At 53.3% G+C, this 25,493-nt stretch overlaps 1 protein-coding gene across 2 annotated transcripts in view; it reads right to left on the reverse strand.

The window, feature by feature from the left end:
- Window positions 1-24,969, reverse strand: part of ACVR1 (activin A receptor type 1) — a 36,928-nt gene extending 11,959 nt beyond the window's left edge. The window contains exons 1-4 of one of the 2 annotated variants that reach the window (XM_065750870.1): window positions 24,899-24,969; window positions 4,979-5,055; window positions 2,505-2,759; window positions 2,079-2,296 (exon numbers count right to left, since the gene is read on the reverse strand). In XM_065750870.1, the coding sequence (XP_065606942.1) occupies window positions 2,079-2,296; window positions 2,505-2,759; window positions 4,979-5,055; window positions 24,899-24,906 (558 nt within the window). In that variant the 5' untranslated portion in view covers window positions 24,907-24,969. Of the gene's footprint in view, window positions 1-2,078; window positions 2,297-2,504; window positions 2,760-4,978; window positions 5,056-10,926; window positions 11,914-24,898 lie in introns of those variants that run through there. The other variant, XM_065750871.1, reaches the window with a different exon arrangement.
- Window positions 24,970-25,493: the final 524 nt, after the last annotated feature.

Below are 25,493 nucleotides of genomic sequence, written 5' to 3' on the forward strand. Positions count from 1 at the left end.
ATACAGGCATTACAGAGAAGAGAGGAACTAAAACTTGTCCATAACCAATTTCCCATGGAAATTATACAGACAATTCAACAAGGAGCAGCAAACAAATCAAGCACTGTTTCACGCTCACACTTCTTATTCTGTCCCCATCCTTTATTTTGAGTTACAGTATCATTTGCTTCCAGACAAGCATTTGTTTGTTTATTTTGAGAACATTATGACATAGTGCTTGCGAACCTGGATGGTCACTCACCACATATAAGCCATCCTGCCACGAGACTCTACCTCCACTGGTTTTGCAGCAATTTGTCCTTCTCAGCTTGTATCTCAACTGTGCATTTGTCACTTATTTTAAAGAGGTTGATGTATACTTTCTTTTCCCCCTCAAAATCTTCTAGGCCTTTCAGTAATCTGAACCACTTCAATAAGACTGAAGTTCTCTGACTGCTGGGCTTCAACTAGATCCACTGAAACCTCATTTCTCCTCACAGTTTTATACTGAGCGCTCAAGAAAAGATTGTGCAATAGTGACAGGAGACCACTGCTTTGCTTTCCTGAAAGAAACAGAGCTCGTTATCTTATCTACATCAGTGACTGTAAAAACAAGATTGAGGAGGCCTCAGCTCTTCTGTTCTCCATACGGAGGCTCAGCTTAGGGCTGTATTTACTGCACTATGGAGACTAATCCTAAGTGTAAACAAACGTAGCGTAACAGAACTGGAGACTTAGAGCACACAACTGACATGTAAAATCCAGACCGTGGAAGACTTACTGTGTAGATGAACATGTACAGACAAGGAAACATCAGTATTTTTGGTTCAGATCAGCAGCATGCAAGAGGCAGAGCAGTGACACTATGCTCTCAGAGCAACAGCAGCTCCTCAGCTGGGGCAAAACAACAACAGCAGACCAACACTTTACAGCTAGCAACTTCTCCAATCTCTCTGGATAGAAATCTTTGATTTATTTCTCCCAGGCTTTAATTGCTGTTTCCTTAGATTATGAAATAAAAAAGAGCAAAAGGTCTGCAACTGGAATGGAAATGGTCTAGCACTGATAAGAGGTAAGAGCTGGAACTCGGTGCTTACAGGCAACCAAGTTGCATACCTGCCTAGTTTATGGGAGCACACCAAAACAGTTGTTTTAAGACCACGAACCAAGCCTCCTCAGTAATTAAAGAGCAAAGACATTAAAAGTTACCAACTATAATCTACATATGGCTGAGCTGAAGCAGAGCAGCAGGCAGGGACAGGAAGCTGCTGCAGTTCACCCACTCCCACAGCTGCACCAACTCCCCCAGTACTCCAAGCTCAGGAGGGAAGCACTGCTTTCAGAAACACTGCAGGAACTCCTGCAGCCACGAATGCTCAGTTCCTATGGGGACACTGCTGGAAACATATTCAGTTATTGTTATTTTAAATAAGGCCAAGGTAAAACACTTCATATTCATAAAAAGGAAACCCTTTCCCATCCTATTTTATTTTCCATAGACCGAGTGACCTAAAACATTTTAAAAATTGAATTTTGAACAAAATACCTAAAGGAAATGAGAACTGCTACTACTCCCCTCCATTAAAAGAAATTCATTGACTTCCTACTCATCCAGGAGCCCATCTACTAAGTCCATGGGACTCAGGTCTGAAATTTTATGTCAAGAACACTTGTGCTTTCTTTTGTCATAAAACATTCTCTTCAGAGTATCAGTGACATTTTGAAAAACTGAAATAACAGTACTTTTTACACCCTCCATATCAATTTAGGCTACCCAAAAACTGCATGCACGTTGTTTTGCTGGTGTGTGAGCTTCTCAGTGCCTTCAGACATTGTTTGCAGAACCATAAAATGTTTGACTACAGCTTACAGCAATTCTCCAAGTCAAGGAAACTATACTTGAAAAAGCTTTTTTTTATTATTTTTATTTTTATAAACTGTGGTTTCTGAGCACAGAAGTGTCCCCACAGAAGTCCTGACATGTGAGTGGCATCCTGGCAGCATAAAGCCCCGTTGCCATGGCCATGACTGCAGGGTCTGCAAAGGCATTTGGAAGCAAAGATGGTCACACGTTTTTACCATTCCCAAATGTTACTTACTGCCAATGTACTGTCTCCAACATTTGATGCAATGAGTCCCTCAATTGTGCCATACTCTGCATCTCTAGAATTGAGTCTCTCCATGTGGTTCTTCTGTATTCTCCGGATGATGAGCACAGCTACCACAGAGAAAACGATCAGCACTATCACGGGAGCCAGTATAACAATGATTAGTGTTTCCATGCTGTAACCTGCAGCTTCCCCTTGAAGGGTTTGCCCTTGGAAAGGAGAGAAAGAACAAAAGAAAAAACTTGAGAACACCCAGAGGAAACGTTTCCACAACCAGCAGCGCTGACACGCTTTGCTCGGTGGCCACCCAGCCTGGGAGAGGCCCTTACACAGTCCAGGCTGCAGCAGGCACCTGCACACAGCATGCTGCTGGAACTCAGCTGCTCAGAATTTGTTGTTGGTAGATTAACCCCTCACCTTTAGAAGAGGGCAACTTTGCAGTGATATTCATGTTGCACAGGTATCCTTGGCAGCACTCCACAGCTTGGTCAGGAGACGGCGGAGTTTTGCACGTCATTTTCCCTTGTTCATAGACTTGGAAGCAGCCTTTCTGGTAAACCTTAGCACCGTCGTTAATGCTCAGGGAGGCGAAGCACTGCTGGCCCTGGCAGCGGTCTCCATTCCCACATGACATGCCTTCACACACACATTCATTTAGCTTCAGCTCCTCGTCTGCAGGAAGGAAGAGTTGAGGAAAAAACACATCATACTCTAACTACTTTCACAGAGAGATTTAGCTATCTCCATAGAATATGACAATAAGAATCTGCTTAAGGGCAGGAATATCATTTGCAGCTATGTCTGAGGAACTACCAAGTAGCAGCTACCAATACCCATTTATCTGATTCAGCAAGGCAGGGATATGAGTCTGCACCACCGAAGAAATACCAGTCTTATCTGCCCACTCCAAGCACTCACACTCCCAGGGCTCAGCTTTACATCGCCCTCCACATACCACTGTGGGGCGACAGCACGGACGGGTTGTGTGCACAAGGGCAGTAAGCAGAGAGAAACCAACCATAACTTCCAAGCAGATTTGTTAAACCCAACTGCATTGCTTTGCCCAGGGTGACTGAGCAGATGAGGCTGCTCTTGCACACACCGTGCACGCACGCTTACAGCAGACTCGCTCACATTCTTTTTCAGCCTGTGCAGACAAAGTTTCCAGCCACAAATGCACAGATGCCCCTAGCACAGCAGTGTGCCGCCACGTGCCCAACTTTTCAGAGCCTATCACTGGAGGCTGCCCACTGGGAACAGAACGGTTTATTTTCCTCTTGCTTTTTCTGCCCTCCTCCCACAGTGAACAAATACACAAGTATAGTTTTCCACTTTTGAACTGCCTGAAGTCAGCCAGCTTCCCTGCAGCCCACGCCCTGCTCAGTGCACGGACAGCTGCTCAGGCTCACAGCCTGTTCCAGCCCCATGTTACCTTCATCTCTCCACCTAGGGACCCTCCTCCCAGGCCTAGAGCAGCCTGCACCCGACAGAAAGCAGCTCCAGCACAAAGCCACCCCTTTGCCAAAGAACCTCTGCCCTGGGAACACAGACAGTCTCCTTCACAACAGTTACTCCTCATGCCCAAACTGCTCCTCAGTTTACCCAGCTCGTTTTCCTGCCTCGTGGTGCATTACCAGCTACACTTGTCCCCCATCAACGCCCCTGCAGTGCCACTCTCCCCACAGGCCGTGCTGGGCTGCGCAGGGCCAGCAATGCATGCGATGCTCCAGCAGGTGCTCACAAGCTGGATGCTGCCCCACAACGCGTGCATCCTCAAGTGCACAAAGCCACCTGCAAGGGATGCTTGCTCTCACCACAATCCCCTGACTGAACCCGGCTCAGCTGCAAAGCACAGCCATGCTGGCACACAGCTGTGCCTGGGTAGTGCTTGCTGCAGCTCCCATAGCTGAGCAGGCACGCTGCAGCACAGTGTCTGAACCATATGTGTCTGAACCATACTCATGGAATCATTAAGGTTAGAAAAGACCTCTCGGAAAAATACACTGCATGCATGCATGGTAACATCTCAGCTTGGAAACAATCACTCTCCATGAGAGGAACACTCCACTTCCCACCTAAACAGGCACAGGATTACATCCTCTCACAGCTACCAAGCAACACCGCTTACTGATGTTTCTTCAACTCGGACTCCAACCAGATGCTGTGTCAGCTATGCCATACGGCCAGTGGGTATTTCCCCACTCCACAGTCTCTTCCAAGCATCCAAGCACTATGCTCTGTCTTTTATTATTTGCATCAACATTTCAGAACAAGTGCATTTCGGCAGCGGATTTCAGAAAGACCTGACGTGGCAAACAGCCCCAGTGCGCCCAGCAGACACTCAGTGCATGCCACACATCACCTGAAACACAGCCACAGCTGTCACAGAAAGCTTTCCCTGAGCACTGACAGCAGGCAGCTTGGAAGCAGCCATCACACAACACCCAGAAACCTTCAGATGAACCACCACCATCAGCCAGGGTGGCAGGAACACCCTCGTGCCATGTTGCTGATGCAAACCTTACACACTGCACAGCTGAAAACCCTTCTGTGCACACAGCAGCACGAGTCACTCAGCACTTCCAAAGCCCTGACTGGAGCAGGACGAGATGCAGTGCTGAGCTGAACATCCCAAACGAGAGCCCTCCAGAGGACAACCCAGCAACACAACTCCATCCCAGCCCAGCGTGCAGTGAAGAGCTTCTCCCTGCGTACCTCAAAAATCTGCCATTCAAATAAGGTTTCCTGTTTCACCCCCCAGGACCTGCTAAGCCCTACGCCAGCCACAGATGCTGTAGATTTTGTCTGTAAACAGGCAACAAGCAAGCTCTGAAGCAACTCAGAGCAGAGCTGAGAAAAGCTCACCCCACCATCAGCAGCACAGCACTCACCTTGCACGCTGCGGGAGGGCAGGGCCAGCAGCAGCAGCAGCACGGGGAGAGCCATGGCTCCATCTGTCGCCGTAGGCCTGCAGGAAGAGACAGATGTGAGAGCTGGGCACACCTGCACTGCCCCAAAGCAGAACCACCTGAGAGCAGTGCTTCTCCCATCAACTCCATAAATGAAGTGCAGGACCACCAAGTTTGGTCTCATTTCCTACATGAGTTATTTCCCACATCTACCAAGCTTCAACTTTACAATTTTACCACAGTTTCTTAGTGAGATTTATACTTCTTTCGTGAAGAGTCACAGATGCATAATTTGCAAATACAGCATGTATCTGAACATACCAGAAGGGCAGCACACACGCTTCCAGCACCAAGCAGGCATGTAACACAGGAGATTTGCTTTACCAGACAGGTTTAAAAGAGTTAAACTGCTGTGAGCTTAAGAGGAAGCCCTGCAAAACAATGTTGTTTGGACTCTGTGAGAAAGAGATCTCAACCAGAAACTGCTGAACAACTTTCTTTAAGCAGCAGCAACCAGCACTGGATGGCAGGGAAAGCACCCTGTGCATGGGAGAGCCATCCCAGCTCTGAGCTGCCTCCCCCCACGCTTTCTTTGCACTGCCCACTCCACCTCTGCTACTGCAAATGGGACCTGTGTCCTGTGCAAGAACTGAGGGTGTTCCCAGCAAAGGCACATGCTCCTCCAAGGAAGTAAATAAAGGATAGAATTCCCTCACACACTTCAAACCTTTCCCAGGATGCTTGCTCCTTACAAGTAAACAGAATTTCTCTTTCTTTTCCCTGTGAAGTAGGAGCTATTTTACAGGCTGCTCTCCAGGAGCTCCTCTGCAGTGCCAAGCTCTCCACTGAGACAACCCCCACTAGAAAGGACAGCAGCCAAGGGCAGGCAGCCCTGTGGGTCTCCAACTCCAAACCACCCACCTGCCCTGACCCCAAACCCCATCACAGCAGTGGGGAGCATGTCCAGCAACATGGCTGTGGTAAGCAGGCACAGGGCTGCTGCTGCCCCTCTGACAAGCAGCACTTACAGTCACGTACTCACACTGAATCCTAACGCAGCAGGCAGAAAAATGGCAGTATCAACTTCTTTCAGTTTTCATCAGGTATCCTATGTTGCTGCCTTTTCACATCATTGGCAGGCTGCCTGCGTGCTTGGTGACTAAAGCCAAACCACTTCTGCGCTTATTTCCTGACATGGATCAGTTGTGGAAAGCTGTCAGGGATAGTTCTGAGACCAGTTAACGTGGTTGAGGATTTGTGACTCCGTGTGCTTCAGGACTCGCTCCTCCCTTCAAGCAGGAAGGCTGAGAAGCAGCCAGCACAACCCACCTCTCACTGCTAGCACCCGCTCGCCAAGGAGCTCTGCCTTCCTCCTCCAGCTGCCAAAGACCTTGCGACACACAGCACCTCACCTCCAACAACCATGAAACACAACGAGAAAAGCTGCATACAGCACGTGCTCATGGACAAGGTGCAGGCCAGGAGAAAGCTGCCCTGCAGCAGTCAGGACACAGTGCTGCCACCAGCCCAGGGCCCCACCACGGGGACAGCAGCATCCCCACACCCCCAGCAGCAGCACCTGGCTCAGACACTGCCTGGGCCACAAACAGCAGCAGCAGGGGCTGCTCAGCCCTGCTGGAAACGAGGCCCAACCTTCCACCATACCGAGGGCTTCCCTCAACAACACACCTGCCGACCCACCAGGGCTTCTATGAGCACCGCGCCCACCACCCCAGCAGGGCTCCTCAGCCAGCACCCACAGCCCAGCACCAAAGGCTGCAGGACAGGCAGCACTCAGCTACCAGCAAAGCAAACAGCAAAACCCAGGCTACAAAGAGACCTCACACATTTCACAAAGCATGCTGTCCCCTCCAAGTGAAAAGATGAACACCAAGAAGTTAAACCTGGCTTTTGTGAACCTCTGCTTCCTGAAAGCCTCCAAGAGCGGGATGGGGCACCGCAGTGCTGTGCAGGCTGCTGCTGCCCAGGTACCTCTGAGTGCACTGCGGGGGAGCTCAGAGCTGGGCTGCAAACAGCCAGACCCGTCTGCAGAGCACCTAATGCACATACATAAGAACCAAAATCCGGCTCAGGTAACACCAGCAAGCATGCCTTCTCCATCTGCTGTTTGTTTAGAGAAAGAAAGTTTTCAACATAAAGAACAAAATATTCTTTAACAAAACTGCACAGCAACCTAAGGACACAGGTCTATGACACCAGCAGACTGCTCCACAGGAACGTTTCCAAAGGGATAGAGTGGGATTTAGTCCCAAAGGAGCAGAACTAGAAAGCAGCCACCAAACAGCACGCACCATTCCTTCTCCTTCCTCCACAGCACAGTCTTTGCTGACAGCTGAGTGTGAGCTCTTGGCATGCCCTGCACCGAGGGTGACTGCAGCTGCAGTAACCACGAGATGGCATTCAGAGCACGAGTGCCTGTGCCTTGGGCACTTTGTGATGCTCTCCATCCCACCCCGGGTTGGCCACAGGACACAGCTGCAAACAGGACACAGTACTCTGTACATTACCATCAGCATGCAAGGAAAAGCATCGCTTTGTTTCAACTTTTTCACCTACAAAAGCGTGCCATTAGAAAATGGGAAATTTGCTAGGGGTCACCACAGACACGTCCCCGAGGGGCAGCAGCACGCAGACCCCAGCCAGGACTGCCAACCTGCTGCTCCCAGGCAGGCACTGCAGCCACTCAGCCCTGGGCTCCTAAGAAAGGGTCAGGATTGCCTCCCAGGAGCACAGCCAAGCAGCAGCAAGCGGATCACATGGCAGAGAACCCACAGTTAAAACTGCCTACCTCAACATACTGGGGCACGACTAAAGCTGTCAGAGCTGCAGACTGCCAGGATTCTGCCCCACATCCAACAGGAAGGCCCTGACAGCCCCGTGCCCCTCCCACAGCCCCGCTCTGCAGCCGTGGGGCCACAGCTCATCTGAACGTGGTGCAGATGCTGCACACCAACTCCAGGGCAGCTCCAGGATGGCAGGAGGGGATACAGCCACAGACGATCCATACAGCATCGAACACGGACAAAACACAACACACACCAACTCCTCATGAGGCTGCATATGCTCACACACAGCCAGTCTGTTTCTGTTTAGGAGCGAGGAAACAAAGCATGGAGTCACTCAGAAAGAAGTGAGCACAGCCTCCCTCCTGGCACATGCAAGCAGGAATCCATTTGTTGCCTGTGCTGTCACCACTGCCCTCGGCTGACACAGCAATTACAGATAGTGCACAGCACAGGGCAACAAATCAGAAATTTCCAGTGTCTGGAAAGAAAAGAAAAAGCACATTTATCCAAGAGGAAAAAATACCTTACCTATACGGAAGACATGGGCCAGGAGTGCAGGCTTCTGTGCTCCCAGTGGAAAAGAGGAGGCAGGACGGGGCTGAGGCCAGGCCAGCCCTGCAGGAGGGCACAACTACTGGTGGGGCCAGGGCCCCGTGGGAGTGATGGCCATTAGAGCCCGGCTGCAAAGCTCCGCAGTGCAGGTACCACAGCAGCACGGCACCTCAGCAGCAGGTGGCCTGCACTGATCCTGGGCGTTTTTGTAGCCCTGAACATCAAGCAAGGATGTGACTTCATGATGTGCCACGCATCTTATTTCTGCAGAGGCATGACAGGGAGCACAGGTCCTTTTGCAGGAGAGCACTCCCACTAAAGCTTTCTGTTTTCAGAGATAGCACACACTAACACCTACTAGCTTCTAACTTACTCGAAGTTGACCTCTTTGAGTCTTGGCCCGCTACCCAGCAGGCAATCCCTTACTTCATAAAGCTTTCATCTCTGCAGCACGTGATGAAAGAGTTCCAGAAAAAACACAGCTCCACAGCTGGGAGCACTTCCCAGCCCCGCACCAAGCACTCCCCACCCCACTGCAGCAGCAGCAGCCTGGCACAGAGGAACCAACACCTCCATCCCCACAGGGGAGCGGGCACAGCACACCCATGGCACAGATCGGTGACTGCTGCGCCAAGATCAGGCTGTGTGAGTGCTCACTGCCTTCCCACCGCAAACAGGTTGCCTTTCAGACATTCCTCCACCAACGGCAACAACGTAAGACAAAGGTTTCTCAACACAAATGATCAGCTCTGGGCTCCGTAAGAAAAATCCTTCTCTCTCAATGCCGTGGTGGTTCGGACGGTTCCCCATCCCCTCCGTTTTATTTCTCCTTTACAGGAGTTTTAAACTGGCAGCTCTCAGCCCCAGGCAGCCGCTGTGTTTTGGTTTGGTTTAGTGCAGCAGTTGGGGCCCGATGACGTGAGCAGCATTTCAAGACCTCCTCTCATTCGGCAAGCTCTGCTGCAGGACAAATGCAGCCCAAGTCCCACAGTCGTGCACAGTGTCCCACCGCCAGCCAGAGCTGTCCTCACACACACAAGGGTCTTACGAAGGTGCAAGTGCTTTTGAATCGCAGCCCACGATGCCACGGAGCTGGCTCACTCGGAGCCAAACACCCAGCAACGCAGCCAAGGAACACGCACGGCACAGCACTCCGTGGTCCCCTATTTGGGTGCTGCCACCTCCAGCCACGACCCAGCCGCACTCCAGCAGCCCCACAGGGCCCCACCACCTGGGCACATCCAAACCTCCCCGTGGGCCGCAATGCCAGCACACCACCACCCCTCCCACGGCCCCCTCAGCCCAGGCTAACCAAGATGCAGTTCGTGGTGCTTTGCTCAAACCCAGCCCAGCTCTGTGCACCAGGAGCACAGCTGCAGGAGAGCTCGGGGCAAAGCCAGGCTGCTGCTTGGGGCTTCACTACAGCCACATGCCAGCGAGCCAAAGGAAGCCAGATACAAGTTGCCCAAATACTTTTAGAGCGATCAGATGGAGAACAGAAGTTCCTAACGCTCCGTGAGTACCTCTCTGAATGACATTTTCCCTCATCAGGTCCTTCCATTAACTTTGACTTTGGTGTTTGGGAGGCACTCACTGCCCCACGTGGCTGCATCAGCTCCAGCCCCAAATCCTCTGCATCCCTCCTGGTAACAGGAATTACCGCATCAGCACAGCAGACGTTCAGCACTGCCATCACAGACAACTCTCAGCCCGGCAACCTGGCACCTTACCACTTCTCCCTACAAATTCATTCCAGATACCATCCTGACTCTTCTTTCCAGAGCTCTGTGCTGTGTCTTCCTTCTCCATCATAGCTGTAAAGCTTTCAAATTCACGCCTCCCACACGGCCCTGCCAAACCTGACTGTACTCGTACATCTTCAGAAAATTGTTCCATACATTCACTCAGACTTTCATTTTAATTGCTGTCAGAGATGCCAAAAGCAATCGAATTACTCTCCACCAGCTCAATTACCGTGACTGACCTCACACATACTTCTAGCTGCAAACATGAAGTAGAACACAAGCTACGTCTCTTTACAGGCAAGTCTGGCTTTGGATTTCTGAATGAAAGACTGCCTGGAAGCAAATCCTCTGTGATCACACAGAAACTAAGCTGTATTCTCTTGATTAAAGTGAGCTTATGACACACATCCAGTGGCATTTCCCAAGGCTCAACATCTCAACATAGAGGATCCAGACACGACTGTTAATGTAACAGACTGAATACGAGTCAGAGAGAACCTTCACCAGCCGCTTCTGAGAGAAAATGGGACTCCCCAAAGTGCTCTGAGTCGAGAGCCACCTCAAACAGGACACAACCAAGAGCTCAATCTGAGCCCAATGCAAAAAAAGACAGAGTTTGATCACAATCAGAATGTGACCACACTGTTGATTTTTTTTCCAGCATCAATAAGAATTCTGCATGAACCCATTTGTCTCCGGGATGAGAGAGCACTAGTCGTGGGAATGAAATACTTCACTCAAAAGTCTTTTAATGCCAACTGTCCCAAGACAAAGGGGAAAAGAGCACTGCAAAGACACAGTGAATTAAATCTGAATGCCCACTTACTGTCAGCAGGCTCTGGGTGCAGCTGGTAACGTCGATGAAGGCATCCAGCAGTCAGCACGAAGAGCTTCCAATCTTCTTATTGCCATTCCTTGGAAACACGAAGCCAGAGCTCCTCCACAGGATGCCACCAGCTTTTCACTATCTCCTGGCCATCAGACTGGGCTTTGTGCTGCAGAACTTCCCACTCACAGACAAAGGAATCTCAGGTTCTCACCAGCACAGATCTAGATCTGAGAGCTCCGAGGTGTGCAGGAGCACGGCTGCAGAGGCAAAGCAGCAGCTGCCATGCCTGCCTGCGAGCACGCAGTTTTGCCAGGAACCACCTCAACTTCAGCTGGACTAGACGCTAAGGAAACCACAATTAAATGGACTGAGACATCTAAAGCTATTCTCAGAAAATAGGCCAGACTGGGCACGAAAACATCTGAGTTTGGCTTGATTCATAAACCACATGACCAAGACACGCCAGCAGTGCCTCCAGGCAGCGGGTGAAGGAATGCTGAGCAGCACAAAGGTAGGCAGCAGAGTTCCCAGCCCCAGCTGCCTCTCTGCAGCTCCCGCATTTCCCACCATCTCCCATTTGCCACGGCCGTTCATCCCGAGCCACCCCTGCATCCCAGCCCCTCAGGCCTCCTCCAGTCGGTGCTCTGGGACATCAGGACACACTCAGCCACAGCGAACCCACCTCCAAAGTAAAACCGAGGCAATGCAGGGTTAAATCAGCACATCCAGCTGTGACTGAGCACACTCCAACTATCTCTTACACCAACACACACCAGCTCCCTCTGCACCCATCCACAACACAACACCAAGCCCGTGTCTGAGTAAGTGCACAAACTGATGTGGACAAGTCCTTCCCGGTTCCAAGCAAACACAGACATGACTTCAGACGCCGGGAGAGCTGCACCAGCTTGGCTGCTCCGTATGGTGAGTCAGCGTAAGCACTGCGAGCACTGCAGCATTACACATAAGCGAGCTGAGCACTTTGGGGAGCTGCTCAAAGGGAAAACAAGACCAAAGGACATCGGCACCAAGCGGAAGGGACAAGTGACAGGGGAAGCAGGGCACTGACCAGACACTTTCATTTTCTAGTCTCAGCAACTGAAGAAAAACAGACATTTTTCTCCTTAAAGAAAGAAATAAGCAGAACTGCAGCGGTGATTTCAAAAATGGCCCGCACACATTAGAAATAAGCATGCAAGGAGGAGTGAGATGTGAAGAGACACAGGCCGTGTGACATTCATGTACCACCCAGCTGCAGCACACAACCTATGGGGCAGCGCAGGATGAGGCCCTGTGCCCCACACGGCACTGCCACAGCCCCACCAGCCCAGCCCAGCAGGGTCACGCTGGCTCTTCCCTCGTGCTGCTCACCCTGCAGCCCTCTCCTTGCATGTTGGCACTGCCCCCCACCAACCCAGGACATGCTTCCAGCAAGGACAGTTATTGTATTGGCAGCGCACATACCAGTGATGGAGGTTTTATCTCCCCGCTTCCCTGTCACACAGCACCAGCCAGGCTGACTCTGTGAACACTGAGACTGCTTATTTTCCCCTGTTTGCTATCTCCGAGCCAAAACAACATCTGGAACTGCTGCCTGCCACGCAAAGACAGAGACAGATTACAGCTGCAGAGCTGCACGCAGCCTCCTGAGCGCTGCATGCGACCGCGCTGATCCGCGTTTCCCACACGGACCTTCCACAACAGCCCCGCTGGGAAAAGGGGCCCTCGCACAGACTCAGACACAACACAAAGACCTTTCCACTGCAAAATAACCTCACGAAGGATTATCAGAAAAATAACAGGAACAAAGCTGATAGGAAAGTTTAGAGTAAGAACGCAGCACGGTTCCTAGAGCAAAAGGTGATGTAGCACTGACCCAGAGAAGGAAATTCACCAAGAACAGCCCAGTGCGTGTTACTCGGTAACTCCTGGGTCCTCCTGGTGCCGCACACACATCCCACCCATGGGCAGCAGCCCCGGAGCACACCCCATGCTCAGGCCGTGCACAGCACATCCCCACCACCAGCAGAGCAACAGAGCCATGCCGCAGACAGGCGCGGGGGCAAGACGTGCCCCAGCTAGCACAAACCTCCCTGCCGAGAGACATGCCAAGCACACACAGACCAGTTGCTCCAACAGTTACTTAACTCCTGGTAGTTAATTAACAGAAGCCATGACTGCTGGTTATTCCCTAACCGGCTCTCGCACTAGGGGCCAAGCTCCGTTCCACCCCACACGGGGTGCAGCCTGTGGGGCAGCCAAGGGCCTGGGCAGCCCTGCCCTCGCTGCAGGACCCTGAGCCCTCCTCTGCACACACAGCCCCGGCCAAGGCTCAGCCACAGGGAGCTGCCACACCACTCTGCACAAGCAGTCACCTTCAAGGTGTCAGAATGACCGAGGCAGGATAAAGCATGTGGTTTCAGGACCAAGCTAAATGCATCGAGAATTCCTACATCTGTCACTGCCCTGCCCCACACTGAGCCACCACCCTGCCCCACAGCAAGCTGTGCTGTGCAGCACCACGCACAGTGAAGCTGAACAGAGACAGCCACTGCTGCCTTAAATATATTTGGCTGAACAAACACACAAGGGACTAAAACACCTCCCAGACCTCACTATACAGCATGAGCACGACCACTCAATCTAGTGAAAATGCTCATCCGTGCTGACCAGTGCAGGTCAGCTGCCCTGTGCTTGTGCTGCATTCAGTCATGCTGGAACCCTGAGCCTCAGCCCTTCCCACTGGATATTCCTTCCTTGTCTTGCCAGCACTTTGCAGAAGACACCATTAGTACTTCCCACGTATACCCAAAGCAAAAACAACCAAGACCATGGCTAGGTAAGCTCAGAACTCAGCACAGCCAGCAGCTGCAGCACCAAGCCACTCACTGGTCAGCTCTGATTTCTGTAAAGAATTGGGTTGACACAATGCAAACCTTCTCTCTGCCTACAATTTTCCCCAGTCCACAGCACATCGGAGCACACTCTTAACATCTTCACAACAGCACACTACAGCTAAATTTAGCAGGCTGTGCAGATCGCATGGCATCAATCATTTAACTAAGAAAAAGCACTACAATCATTTTCACTCACTTGCAGCCTTTCAAGGGGATCATTTTCACCCCATTTTCTGGAATCTCCCTGGTCCTTCCCTTTCCATTTGCCTTCCAGCCCACAGACACTCCTTTTGGCCACTGTTCAGCCACCTTCCACATGGGATGAACTCACATACACCATGCAGCACGTAGATTTCAGGCATTTCCAGCTCGCTTACAAAGGCTTCTGACTGAATTTGCATTGATGTCCAAGCATTCGTAGCACAGAATGGTGCCTGAACCATGCACTCCTCGCTGTGCAATGGATGGGGACTTGGGGCCCAGAATAAGACCTCGTGCATGGGCTTCAGCATTAGAAGAGCAAGGTGAAATCAGTTGGTTCTCATTTATTCTTAAAGTAAGCAGAACGCAGTCCACCACCTCTAAGCACTCTGTAGCTGGATCAACAACCCCATCCCTTCCTTCCTTATCGCCCTCTGAAGAGCACAGCAGGGCCCCTGGCTGTGACACAGTGTTAGCAATGCTGCAACAAGGTTTAGTGCAGACAAGCATTGCTGGACACAAGTTAACACTGGTTTGGGGGGTTTAAAAAACACCGCCTCAAGAAACATGAAATGCTGAGTAACACATTGTAAAGGGCTGTTGTTTAACAAGAGATGACTTCTTACCAAAGCTGCTTAGAGGGACCTGAAACTGTGCCTTACTTTCCAGCAGCGACTACACGCCTCATTTCTGCACCGTCTGCTTGCTTTGAAGACCAGCAGCAACTGCTGTGGCTGTGAGTGACCGGAGGCACCAGGCCCACGTGGGAGCAGGCAGCTCTGCACAGAAGGTGAGCTGTGGGCAGGGGCTCTTGCCAGCTCCGTGGCACCAGGACAGCCCCACGCCGACCCACAGCACCCACCGGCCACACACGGCTCCCACAGATGGGGCGGCTCAGAAATCAAAGAGCTTCAAAGGCGTTTTGTGGTGAGCACGCTGGGGGCAGAGCTGCCAAACCAGTAGTGCTGGGGAGGGGCGATCCACAGCAGCTGGGGATCTCTCCAGGTCTGTACTGCTCCACAGGGAAAACCATCCCGGCCACCTGAAAATCCAGCCGGTCTGCACAGGCTGCCCTGGGAAGGCAGCACTGCCCAGGGTGATTTCAGCCCTGTGCTGAACATTTCCATCCTTCCCAGACCGCTCCAGGGGCGGTGGTATCCCACACTGCCATCAGAGGAGCCTCCTCCTGGAGGGGAGGAAAGGTTCCTTTGGTCCTTCCACACTGCTTTATGACTGCACTCCATCTTCGCCCCCGCCTCCTCCCTGCAACCCCAAATCTTATTCTTAGAACTGCATGAGATGACAGCAAGGGGTTATTTCAAAGCACCTGATAGCCCTGGTGCTCCGTGCTCAGCTGGTGTGCTGGGTATGGCACAGCACCCAGCGCTGGATGTGCCGGGCAGTTCTGCATTCAGAGGGATGCACAGGATGGAGGCTTCTTCAGGCTACCACCAGAAAAAGCAGCAGCTACAGAAAGCAAGATGACCCACCCTGAGTCACTGCATTAGCATGATGATCCAAAGCAGAGCTAAGCAAAATTCAAGGTCAAAATGCACTACCTGGAATTTTACCTGGTTTTCTGAAGCTTTCAGGGCAGCAGTCTCTGTCTGCATGGTGGACTGCCCTCTTGGGGCTTGGTACATATTTCAACACTTCCAGGTTGAACAGTGATCAAAGTGACTTAAATCACCAAGTTGAGTCACAACTTAAAGAATGGTTTTTGCATCTGGCTTTGCACTTATATTTCGTTCTTCTCTAACAAAGGTTAATCATTGTCCAACATAAATGAAGGTACTGTTAAGACCAACTAAATGCTAACTTCATTTCCCAGGGAAAAAAAGCAATCTTGTTAATAGCAAACAACAGGGGATGAAAGGGAAGAATAGAACGTTTGGCTGCTGCTGGGAGCACGCTGTGCTGGCATGCAGCAACGGGGAGGGACAGCCCCCAGAGTTAACGCTGCGTGTCAATCTCTGCTTATCCCAACCAGGAGTTCAATCAAAGTGAATGCAATGGCTATTGGAAGACAAACTTAGAGCAGCACTGTGCTAGCTCTGCAAGAAAGGGACCACCCAAACCAGCAGGTCCACTGCCCTCCCAGCACCAACCAGCTTCTGCTGCCCCTCAGCAGCTCACGAGTGCCCCGTGCCCGCAGCACCAGCCTGCATGCCACCGTGGTGACACCACTGCACTGCACGAGCTGCCAAGAGATCTCAAAGTCATGGGATGGGAGGGAGCACCCATCACCAGCAAAGCACCTCCACTGCACAGCGGGGCAAGTGCTCAGCTGCCTTTACTCACAGTGTCCTGTGTGCTTCTGTGAGAAGGATAAAGCAAAATGCAAAGCCAACTAACCGCCGAGCAGCTCGGCCGTCAGTTCAGCTGCAGCTTTTTCAACTTCAAATGCACAACAGCAAAGATGAGGTCTTGACAGAAGACCCCAAACCGAGCGTCTCCCAAAGCATAGCCCATTGACTCCCTGAAAGCCCCCTTGGAGAGCTACAGTTTAATTTTGCAGTTTTAAACTCAAAGGAGAGTCTCCCATTAACATCTGGATAGTTAAATATATATTTGGTCTCTCAGGAAACTGATTGGTACTATGTAAGAAAGCCCATTTAATGGCTGTTATTATCCAAAAGCCACCAGCCCTGGCTGGCCACAAAGCCCTCACTTTTTCCCCTCAGCACTGGTTTGCCTATTGACACAGGAGCTACTGCTGCCTTCCTGAACAACAATTAGCAACCAAAACCAGATTGATTTCTTCTTCATTTCTTAGGATAAGAGGTGACTGCATAACCAGCTGCAACCCTAAGGGTAATCTGGTAGGAACTACAAGCTGCAGCTCGCTGTCACTTAACACATCCAGCAGACATCACATTCATACAGTTCTGACAGGTAAACAGAGCATTAAACCAAATAGTTTTTGGCGCATCCAAAGTCCATATTTAATTAATACTCCCTTATGAACCAGATGTGGGACATCCATCACCTTTGTTTCAGCAGCATCAGAGGAGCACACGCAAGCCATCCTAAGGCGCTGCCACCTTTCTGCAGGGCCTCCTGGAGCTCAGCACAGAGAACAAGAAACCTCCAACATGAGTTAGCACACGACCAAGGAACAAACCAAGGGCCTGCAGGGCCCACCACCAGCGAGTGGCTGGACACAGCCCCCAGCACCCACAGCACAACTGCTCGGGTGGGACCGCCCTGAATCGAAGGCACAACCCAGTGCCACAGTGCTGGTCCCCACCTCCCACCGGGACCTTCACCGCGGTCACCGCCCGGCGTGCACCAACCCCGAGGTGAACACCAGCCAGAAATGGCACGGCAGATCTCAAGGTCTCCAGCTGCTGTTGCAGCCGTGGGTGCAGAGCACAGCCTGAGTGCATGCAGAGCTGGACAGCACAGGGCAGCAGCTGACAGGCACTGCCCCGGCCGTTCACCCTCTCACAGTGACACAGGGCTCAGCATCCCTCACACCACCGCCCCACCAGTTACCTGGAAGGACAGTCAGCTACTCCAACTCTGCTCCCACCATTACAGCACCTGTCAAGAAGGGCCCGACACCCCCAGCACGAGGGTTCCTCCCTCTGTGAGCTCTGCAACCACAGCGCCAGGGCCACTTTCAGTTCCCAGGTTTTCCAATCGCAGGCAGAATGCCCAATGGGAAGCAGCCCGTGCTGGTCCTCTGAGCACCAGGCTGTGCCTGCCTCCCTTCAGCACCCACATTCTGTGACCCTCTTCACCCAACATCCCCCCAGGTCCTCCTGGCTCCCCCTGAAGGAGACCCCGCTGCTCACTCTGATTCTCCATGAAGCCCTCCCCACAACCACATAACCCCACAGCACTCTCCTTGAGGTGAGTTCCAGGAGCAAAAAGATGACAGCATGCTGCTTAGGGAAAGGGCTCAACTGCACAACACCAGGAATGGAAGAGCTTTCTCACACCCCCTGAACTACCAAACCCCAATGCTACAACCCAAAAGCACTCAAAAGCTGTAAGTTCAGCTCCTTCCCTTCCTAAAAGCAAGTGGGCTTTGCTCTTTGCTTTGGCAGTTAGCTCAAGGCACGCACTGCCCCGAAGCAGTGCACTTGTTCTGCTTTCCAGGTTTTCCAATCACAGCCAAGACCATAGATATGCCTCCTCCTCCTCCTGCTGCTGTGTGAGAGCAGCCTGCTGATTTCTTCTGAGAGCCATCAAATCATGACACTCGGCAGAAGGACACACAATGGAAACACAGCAGTCTTGCAAGGGCTGCACATTAAAGTCTTGCCTGCACAGGAGAAGCACCAGGGATGGTTCTCACTGTTTCTGAGCTGGGCACTTGCAAGGACTCCTGCTGCAGAGCAAGGGCTAAGGACGGGCTTGGTGCAGGGCACCAGCAGCCTGACAACTGCAGTACTTCCCTCAAAATATAAGCACATCCTCATATCCCCTCTTTTCATCTCAATCTGACACCATGAGCGGACTGTGGCTCTGTTAACTCAGCTTGCAGAGAAACTTCAAGTCCTTCCTCCTCTTCCATTTGCTCCATTTCACCCCCCAGTATCCAGCAGATAACTACTATTAGACAGGGAAGGTTTCATGGCCTTCGGTACTCTTGCTGACATGCAATAGGGTCTTTCTTAGAAAGAACATCTGCACTGGGAGCTGAACCAGCATCATCACAACTGGACTACACAGCAAAGTCCTACAAATCCCAGGTACACAGTGTGACCAGGAATAAGGCCTGATTTCCCCAAGCACGCCCTTTGCAAAGGGAGCTCTGAATGAAGCAGCACAGCAGATTCAAATGCCAGTTTCCCACCAGAGACAGCAGTAACCTCGTAAGAACTGACAGCTTCCAGAACTGGCTATGGTCTTCTGGCTCTCAATTGCTCATCACTATGCTCTTTTCTTCCTTTTATGGGAAAAAAAAAAACAAAATTTGCTCCAAATCCTGTGCTCTGCTGTACGTCAGCATCCAGTGCTTTGTCTCAATGTCTAACACACAGCCGCCATCCAAACCCCAACCAAACACATCACTCTTCTACCAAAAAGCCACTTGTGCTCAAGGCACAGGAATACTGCACTTCCTTTGAGTAAAGGCATTTTGGTGGTGTTTGGGATTCAAACATTCTGATTTTAGAATGGACACACTGACGCACTCGTTCCTCAAAATACTATGGGTGCAATGAACACGAGTGGGGGAAGGGCACAAACACTGCAGACCTGAGAACAGCTTTTGCAGAGTGGTTATGTGCAGGACGGCTTTAGAGGGAAGGATGCGAGCCCTACATGTGAGCAAACTGCCTCCACCAAAACAGAAAACAAGCTGGAACATGCCACGTGTTCAGCTTACTCTCTGCTAAAGGTTGATGCAAACATGTGGGTCCACAAACACACGCAGAAGTGTCTACATGGCACTCCTGGCACATCTGTAAAGGCTTAATTGACAAGCAACTAATTTGAGGTTAAAAGATAGCAAAAGCAAAGCCAATGAGGTGTGCAAGAAATTTTAAGTGCTGTCCTGAAAACAGAAGCTCAGGGGAGGGACCCTGAGAGCAGAGCGAGGCAGGATGCCTGGCCAGCAGCAGGGCACCAGCTGCACACCATGCCGTGCTTCTCAGCCACCCTGAGAGGAGCTTTTCCTAACCCTGGTGGTTTGACACAACTTCTGTGCTCCTTCCTGGACACAGAAGGGCTCTAATTAATGTGAGGGTGTGGAAGAACAGTCGATGTTCCAGGGATCTGGCCTTTATCAGAGCCACAGAGCTCGCAGGGCTGTGCCTGGCTGGGCTGTCTGCACTCGGGGCACCCCACTGCCAGAGGGACGGGGAACTTCACATCAAAGGAAGGCCCTGAGCAAGCCTTCAGAGAACCGCCCTGCACGGAGATAAGCAGAGATGGGCTCTGTGGCACCACATTGACGCCTAGTTACCCAGGAGACACGAGGTGCAGGGTGACAACAGCCCTGCCAGGGTACGGCTGACATGGGCCTTTCATCAGCACGCACATCCACCAGCAGCTCCAGGTGAGCAACAAAGCCAAGAAGAGCCCCAGTGTGACTTCTGCCAGTAATAAACAACCTGCAAGATACCAACTGCCTTTTCTTTAGCATAACATGTTGTGATTAATTTACTCTCTCCTAAACAGAATCACTGTCTTTTCATTTCATTTTCTCTTTTAAGATTCAGCCTTAAAATGACTTAATTGTTCCAGTCCACCCACACAAACACAAGAGACAACTTTGCTGAAGTGAAGAGCCCTAAATAGCACAGCCCTGTTGAGGCTGACTAATACAAACACGCATCTTGTTTAACGCTGCGTTTGTTCCCAGGGAGATGCAGACCTCTGCTCCCACCCCATCCCAGGCAGACACCCAACCCCAGCGTGGGCAGCACACGATGGAGCCACGAATTGATCCCTGTTGGGATCAGTCCAGCAAAGCCAGGCTGAACTGGAACAGAATTAACGCCCCTACCCAGACCATTCCGTGGCCACGGGAGCACCGCAGCAGGAGAAGGAGCACGTGTGCAGGGGTGAGCACCCACACCAGCAGAAAGCCGTGCAGCCGAGTGCCCAGGCAGCAACCCCGGGCCATTGGCAGCCCAGGCTCAGGGCCTGCTGAGGCACACGGTCACGAAAGCAGCCGTCAGCAGCTTGCAGGACTTCAAAAGGAAGCCACTTCTAGCCTGCGAGCTATCCAGCCAGCCAAAGGCAGCCGGTGAAGGGCTGCCAACCTGCTCCTGCAGTTACATGATACATGCCAGACAAGCAGCAGACCTGCAATTAGAAGAGGTGTTTGTTGGACTCCGTTCTGCAGCTTATTGGCAGAGTGGCAAGGTCTGCAGCTTCTTGTTCTGAGGAATGCCTGACCTCCCCTGAGCACAGCCAGGCACGGCCACCCTGTGTGACTGCACGAGCTCCTCCTGCCCACCTCCACTCAGCGACACAGGCTGTGGCTCAGCACAGAGTAAAGGAGAGTCCTGGCCACAGCAAGCACAGTCCAGAGCTGCAGCATCACCTCTGTGCCTGCTGAAACGCCAGCCAGCAGCAGCCAGGGCTCACCTCCACTCATCCCATCCCTCTTCAAGGTAAAGCTTGTCCCCTTTCAGCCAAGGCAAACTAAGAGTCCCATCACCAAACTGGAGGTCTTCCTTCCTCTAAAACAGACCTTGGATATAGGACATCGGAGAGCAAGAGGACCCCTGGCCCCGCACCCTGCTGGCTCCACAAGAGCCCAGAGCAGAGGCAGAGGGAGAAGCATGAGGACACAGTGTGGGAAGGTCACCCTCCCCGCTCTGCCCTACGCTTCCAGCAGACGCAAATTCCCCAGCGAGACTGCATCCGGAGCTCTGCATCCAAACATCTGCCCACAGAGCCAGGGACAGATCTAATCCCTTCCTTAAAATAAAGCAGAACACCGCTCTCGGATGTGCCACCGCAGTCCCTCCGTACCTCACACTCCAGAGCTGAAGGTACGTTTGAAAGCACTGACACCACGCGCTGTTCCCATCGCCCGCGCTCCAGCCCTGGGACACATCTGCAGGACCTCGTTCACACAGCTCCCCAGCAGCAGCCAGCTCTGCAGACACTCACTGAGCTGCACAACGGAGCTGAGCAGCCCCACGCCGGTGACTTACGCACTAAGTGCTTAGAGAGCTGTGCTGCCTCCTCTGGTGAGGGACGTTGCCAGGGGTTGGAGAGGTGCTGAGCGTGGGCAGCACACTCACCTGCAGGCACCAAGAACGCAGAACGTGTTCCCATCAGAACCGGGCAGCTGCTCGCCCCGACGCGGCCCGGACTCCTGCCGGCCCAGAGCCGTGCCCACGGGCAGGACGAGCCCGGCACCAAATGAAAGAGCACATCAAAGGAACCCTGTTGGAAGGCGGGATCGTGTAATAACCGGCTGGGACGGTGATGCAGCACCCGATGTTGACTATTCACCAGCCGATGAATCACAGGGTCAGTCAGCACCTGAACTGCTAATGAAGAGCACCATGCACTTCTGGAGTACCTCTGCATTACCAGCAACAGCAACGCACGCCTGACGATCCTTCCAGAAAAGTCAGCATCCCACAGAATTAATACGAGAGCGGCATCGATTTGTCCCTCCTAACCTCAGGCACTGCTGATCCCATCATCCAGGCAAGATTTGGAGCACGTGCCGGACCGCAGCCCGGCCCACCGGGCGCAGCCATGCTGCCGGGCAGCCCGCAGGCACACGGCCCTGCACTGCACGTGCCAGGCTTTCCAGCAAGGGATGGCCACCAGGTGAAGGTGTGCCACGTGCACACCCACAGCCCGGCGGGATCCTCACTTAGAAGCACGTTCCTGTCATCTCCTGCTGCTGCATACAGCCGCACAAAGCAGGCTGAGTTCTTAACCTGCTCACATACAGAGGAAACTAAAAGATACAAGGGCAGATGCCGGGATCCTCTTGAGAGTCCAAATACTTAAGAATGGGAACAAATTCAAGTACTATCTTTTCCCCCTTGGCAGTAGTGAAGGGGTTAAAAAGGGGCCTGGTTATTTACAGTGGCTGTTCCTAGATCCTATTTTAACATCAGACTTCATTATATTTAAGCATTGCTTCAGAGTACCAGCTGGCAAACAAAATAAACTCACCACCACGCTGCTGCTGTTTCCCTGCCTGTGTTCGCCTCCTACCTCCAAGGATTCCTCATTACCAGTAGGAGCCCACTGCTCATCCCTCCCCAAGCAACAGCTCCAGAGAGAAAAGCAAAGCTGGAGCAGGGCTGTGGCAGCACCAAACCAATTTCATCTCTCTCACAGACTCACCTGCATTCCTCCCAAATAAGCACTGTGATGTGGTGCAGCCCTGAGGAAAAGGACCTGGGGGTGCTGGTGGATGGCAGCTGGGCACGAGCCAGCACTGAGCCCTCACAGCCCAGAAAGCCAACCGTGTCCCAGGCTGCACCGAAAGCAGGGCAGCCAGCAGGCCGAGGGAGGGGACCTGCCCCTCCACTCTGCACTGGTGGGGCCTCACCTGGAACACTGTGTGCAGATGTGGAGTCCTCAGTACCAGAGAGACATGGAGCTGCTGGAGCGCGTCCAGAGGAGGGCCACAGAAATCCCTACGAGGACAGGCTGAGAGCTGGGGCTGTGCAGCATGGAGAAGGGAAGGCTCTTTAGCAGGGTCTGCTGCCACAGAACAAGGGGAAACGGTTTCAATCTAAAGGAGGGGAGGCTGAGATTGGATATAAAGACATCTTTTACAACATGTGTGCTGAGGCCCAGGTTGCCCCAAGAGGTGGTGGTGCCCCGTCCCTGCAGACATTCGCAGGCAGGCTGGACCAGGCATTGACACCTCATCTACCCACAGACATCCCTGGAGGACCTGCCCTCAAGGAAAAGAAAGCTTCTCTGTATGTTGGGAAGACAATCTCTATTAAAAATAGGTAAGTTTTGCAGGAAATGGTTATATTTAGCCCTCCCCTTTTACCTCAGCTCCTCAACACATTGTCCTTCTCCTACTGAAGGGCCTTAATAACCAGTGCTAGAAGTCAGCTTTAACACATCGCCTCAGCAGAAAAAAATGCAGCCAACTTAATGCATGTTAATATAGAAGAGTGTAAACAACCACAGCAATATCAAATAACCAACTACTACAGCACAGGGAGATCTCTGGTGCTTCACAGTGTTACATAGCTCCAAAAAGATAACGTGACCAAAGTTACTGTGCGAATTTAGAGCAAGGAGGGTGAGGCTGCATGGCAGGCCCCATTGCTGCCCTCACCAGTGCTTTCCACGCTAACCATCACAGCTGCAGTGCTGCCTGTAGAATACAAGCAGCAGGTAACAGCCTCAGCAGCTGCACAGCAAAACGCTTCCTGCCTCCCCACATGCTGCAAGGTAAGCTTCAAGAAACCGAGTTTGCAAGAGTTACTGCTCAGTGGAGCTTGGGGAGGGGATGCAAACAGGGTCTCCAAAACACCAGCAGGCCAGCAGGATCCCCTCCCTCAGCTGTAACTTCAATACCACGACATAAGAATTAAAACCAGAAATCCACAAAACAGCTTTCTTCCCTCGGGCTGTTTCATTTCACTATCAGCCTCGCCACGGCTCGGCATGTAAAAGCTGACACTTTAAAGACAGAGGCGGTGGAGGCTGATCTGAGTCAGAGCAACAGGCACAGAGCTCGTCCCAAGGCGGAGCGGCAGCACACAGGCCACAGCAGCACATCCTCCCGGGCCAGGGCAGCCCCGGGAGCTCCTCCACGCAGACCCAGGGACGCCTTCGAGATCGGTACGGCCGAAAGAGCCGGGCTGCAGCGTGCAATCGCCATCCACGGCCTCGCCTCTCGGCCTCAAGGCAACCCAGGACTCATCACACAGCGTTAGAGCTGGGAGCGCACGGGCGGGAGGACACCAGTGACGATCCCGCAGCACCGCGGCTCACTGCAGCGACTCCGAGACGGGGAAAAGGCGGCACAGGGAGAGCGTGACAGAAAGAGGAGGGCGGCCTCGGACACACGGACAGCGCAACACGGCTTCCCCTGCCCGCCCGCACGGCGCTGCACCGCGGCCCACAAAGGGCCGCTTCCCTAAAACCGAAGGGTCCCCCGAGGCGCCGCGGCCCCGTTTTACCGTAGGCTGCGGCGGCAAGCGGCTCCGCCCGCCGCGGCAGACGGAAGAAACGCGGGCCGAGCCCGGGGCTCCTTTGTGTGCGGGGCGGCGCGGCGCGGCGCGGCGCGGAGGAACGACCTCGGGACACCGCGGGCCGCGCTCGTAGGGCCGCGCCCCCCAACGGCCGCCGCAGCCCCGGGCCCGGCCTCACGCCGCCGGGGCCGCCTCTCGGGCAGGCCGCGGGCCCCGGCGCTCACCCCTCCCCCCGCGACCGAGGAGGCCCCGGCGCTCCCCGCTCACCTCTTCATCGCGGCGGCGGGCGCTACGGCGGGCTCGCCATGGGCGGTGGCACGGAGGGCACGGCGCTGTCCCGGCGCGCACCCCCCCCCCCCCGCACGCCCCGCGGCGGCGCGCAGCTGACAATGGGCCGGCGGCGGCAGGCGGGGCGGGGCGGGGCGGGGGGCGTTACCCGCCCGCTGTGGCAGCCAATGGGCGCCGAGCTCTGCGCGTCACTTCCTGTTGCCGACGCGGCGCCGGCACGGCCTCACGGCTGCCCCCTAACGGCGGCACGGCGCAGCGCAGCGTGTGTGCGCGCCGTGTGGTACGCCGCGCCCGGTGATGTGTATCCCCGTGCCTTTGGGTACCGCTTCTCCGCTGTAAAGTCCGGCGATGCTCACGCGCGGTCGGTGCGGCACAGCCCGGGGCGGCCCCGGTGCCCCTCCGTTAGGAACCGTCAGCGCTGCGGGGGCCGCTCCGCTCGGCACGGAGCCCCGGGTACCGCGGCGCGGCGGGATCCGGAGAGAGCGGGAAGAGCCGCAGTGCGGGGAACAGCGGCGGCACGGAGCAGCCGGGAGCTCAGCCCCGCACCGGGAGCGCTGCGGCCCCGCTCCGCCCC

Source organism: Cyrtonyx montezumae, unplaced genomic scaffold (genome assembly GCF_038088225.1).
Source record: "Cyrtonyx montezumae isolate F1298 unplaced genomic scaffold, pur_monq_1.0 scaffold_7, whole genome shotgun sequence".
In the NCBI taxonomy this organism is placed as follows: Eukaryota; Metazoa; Chordata; class Aves; order Galliformes; family Odontophoridae; genus Cyrtonyx; species Cyrtonyx montezumae.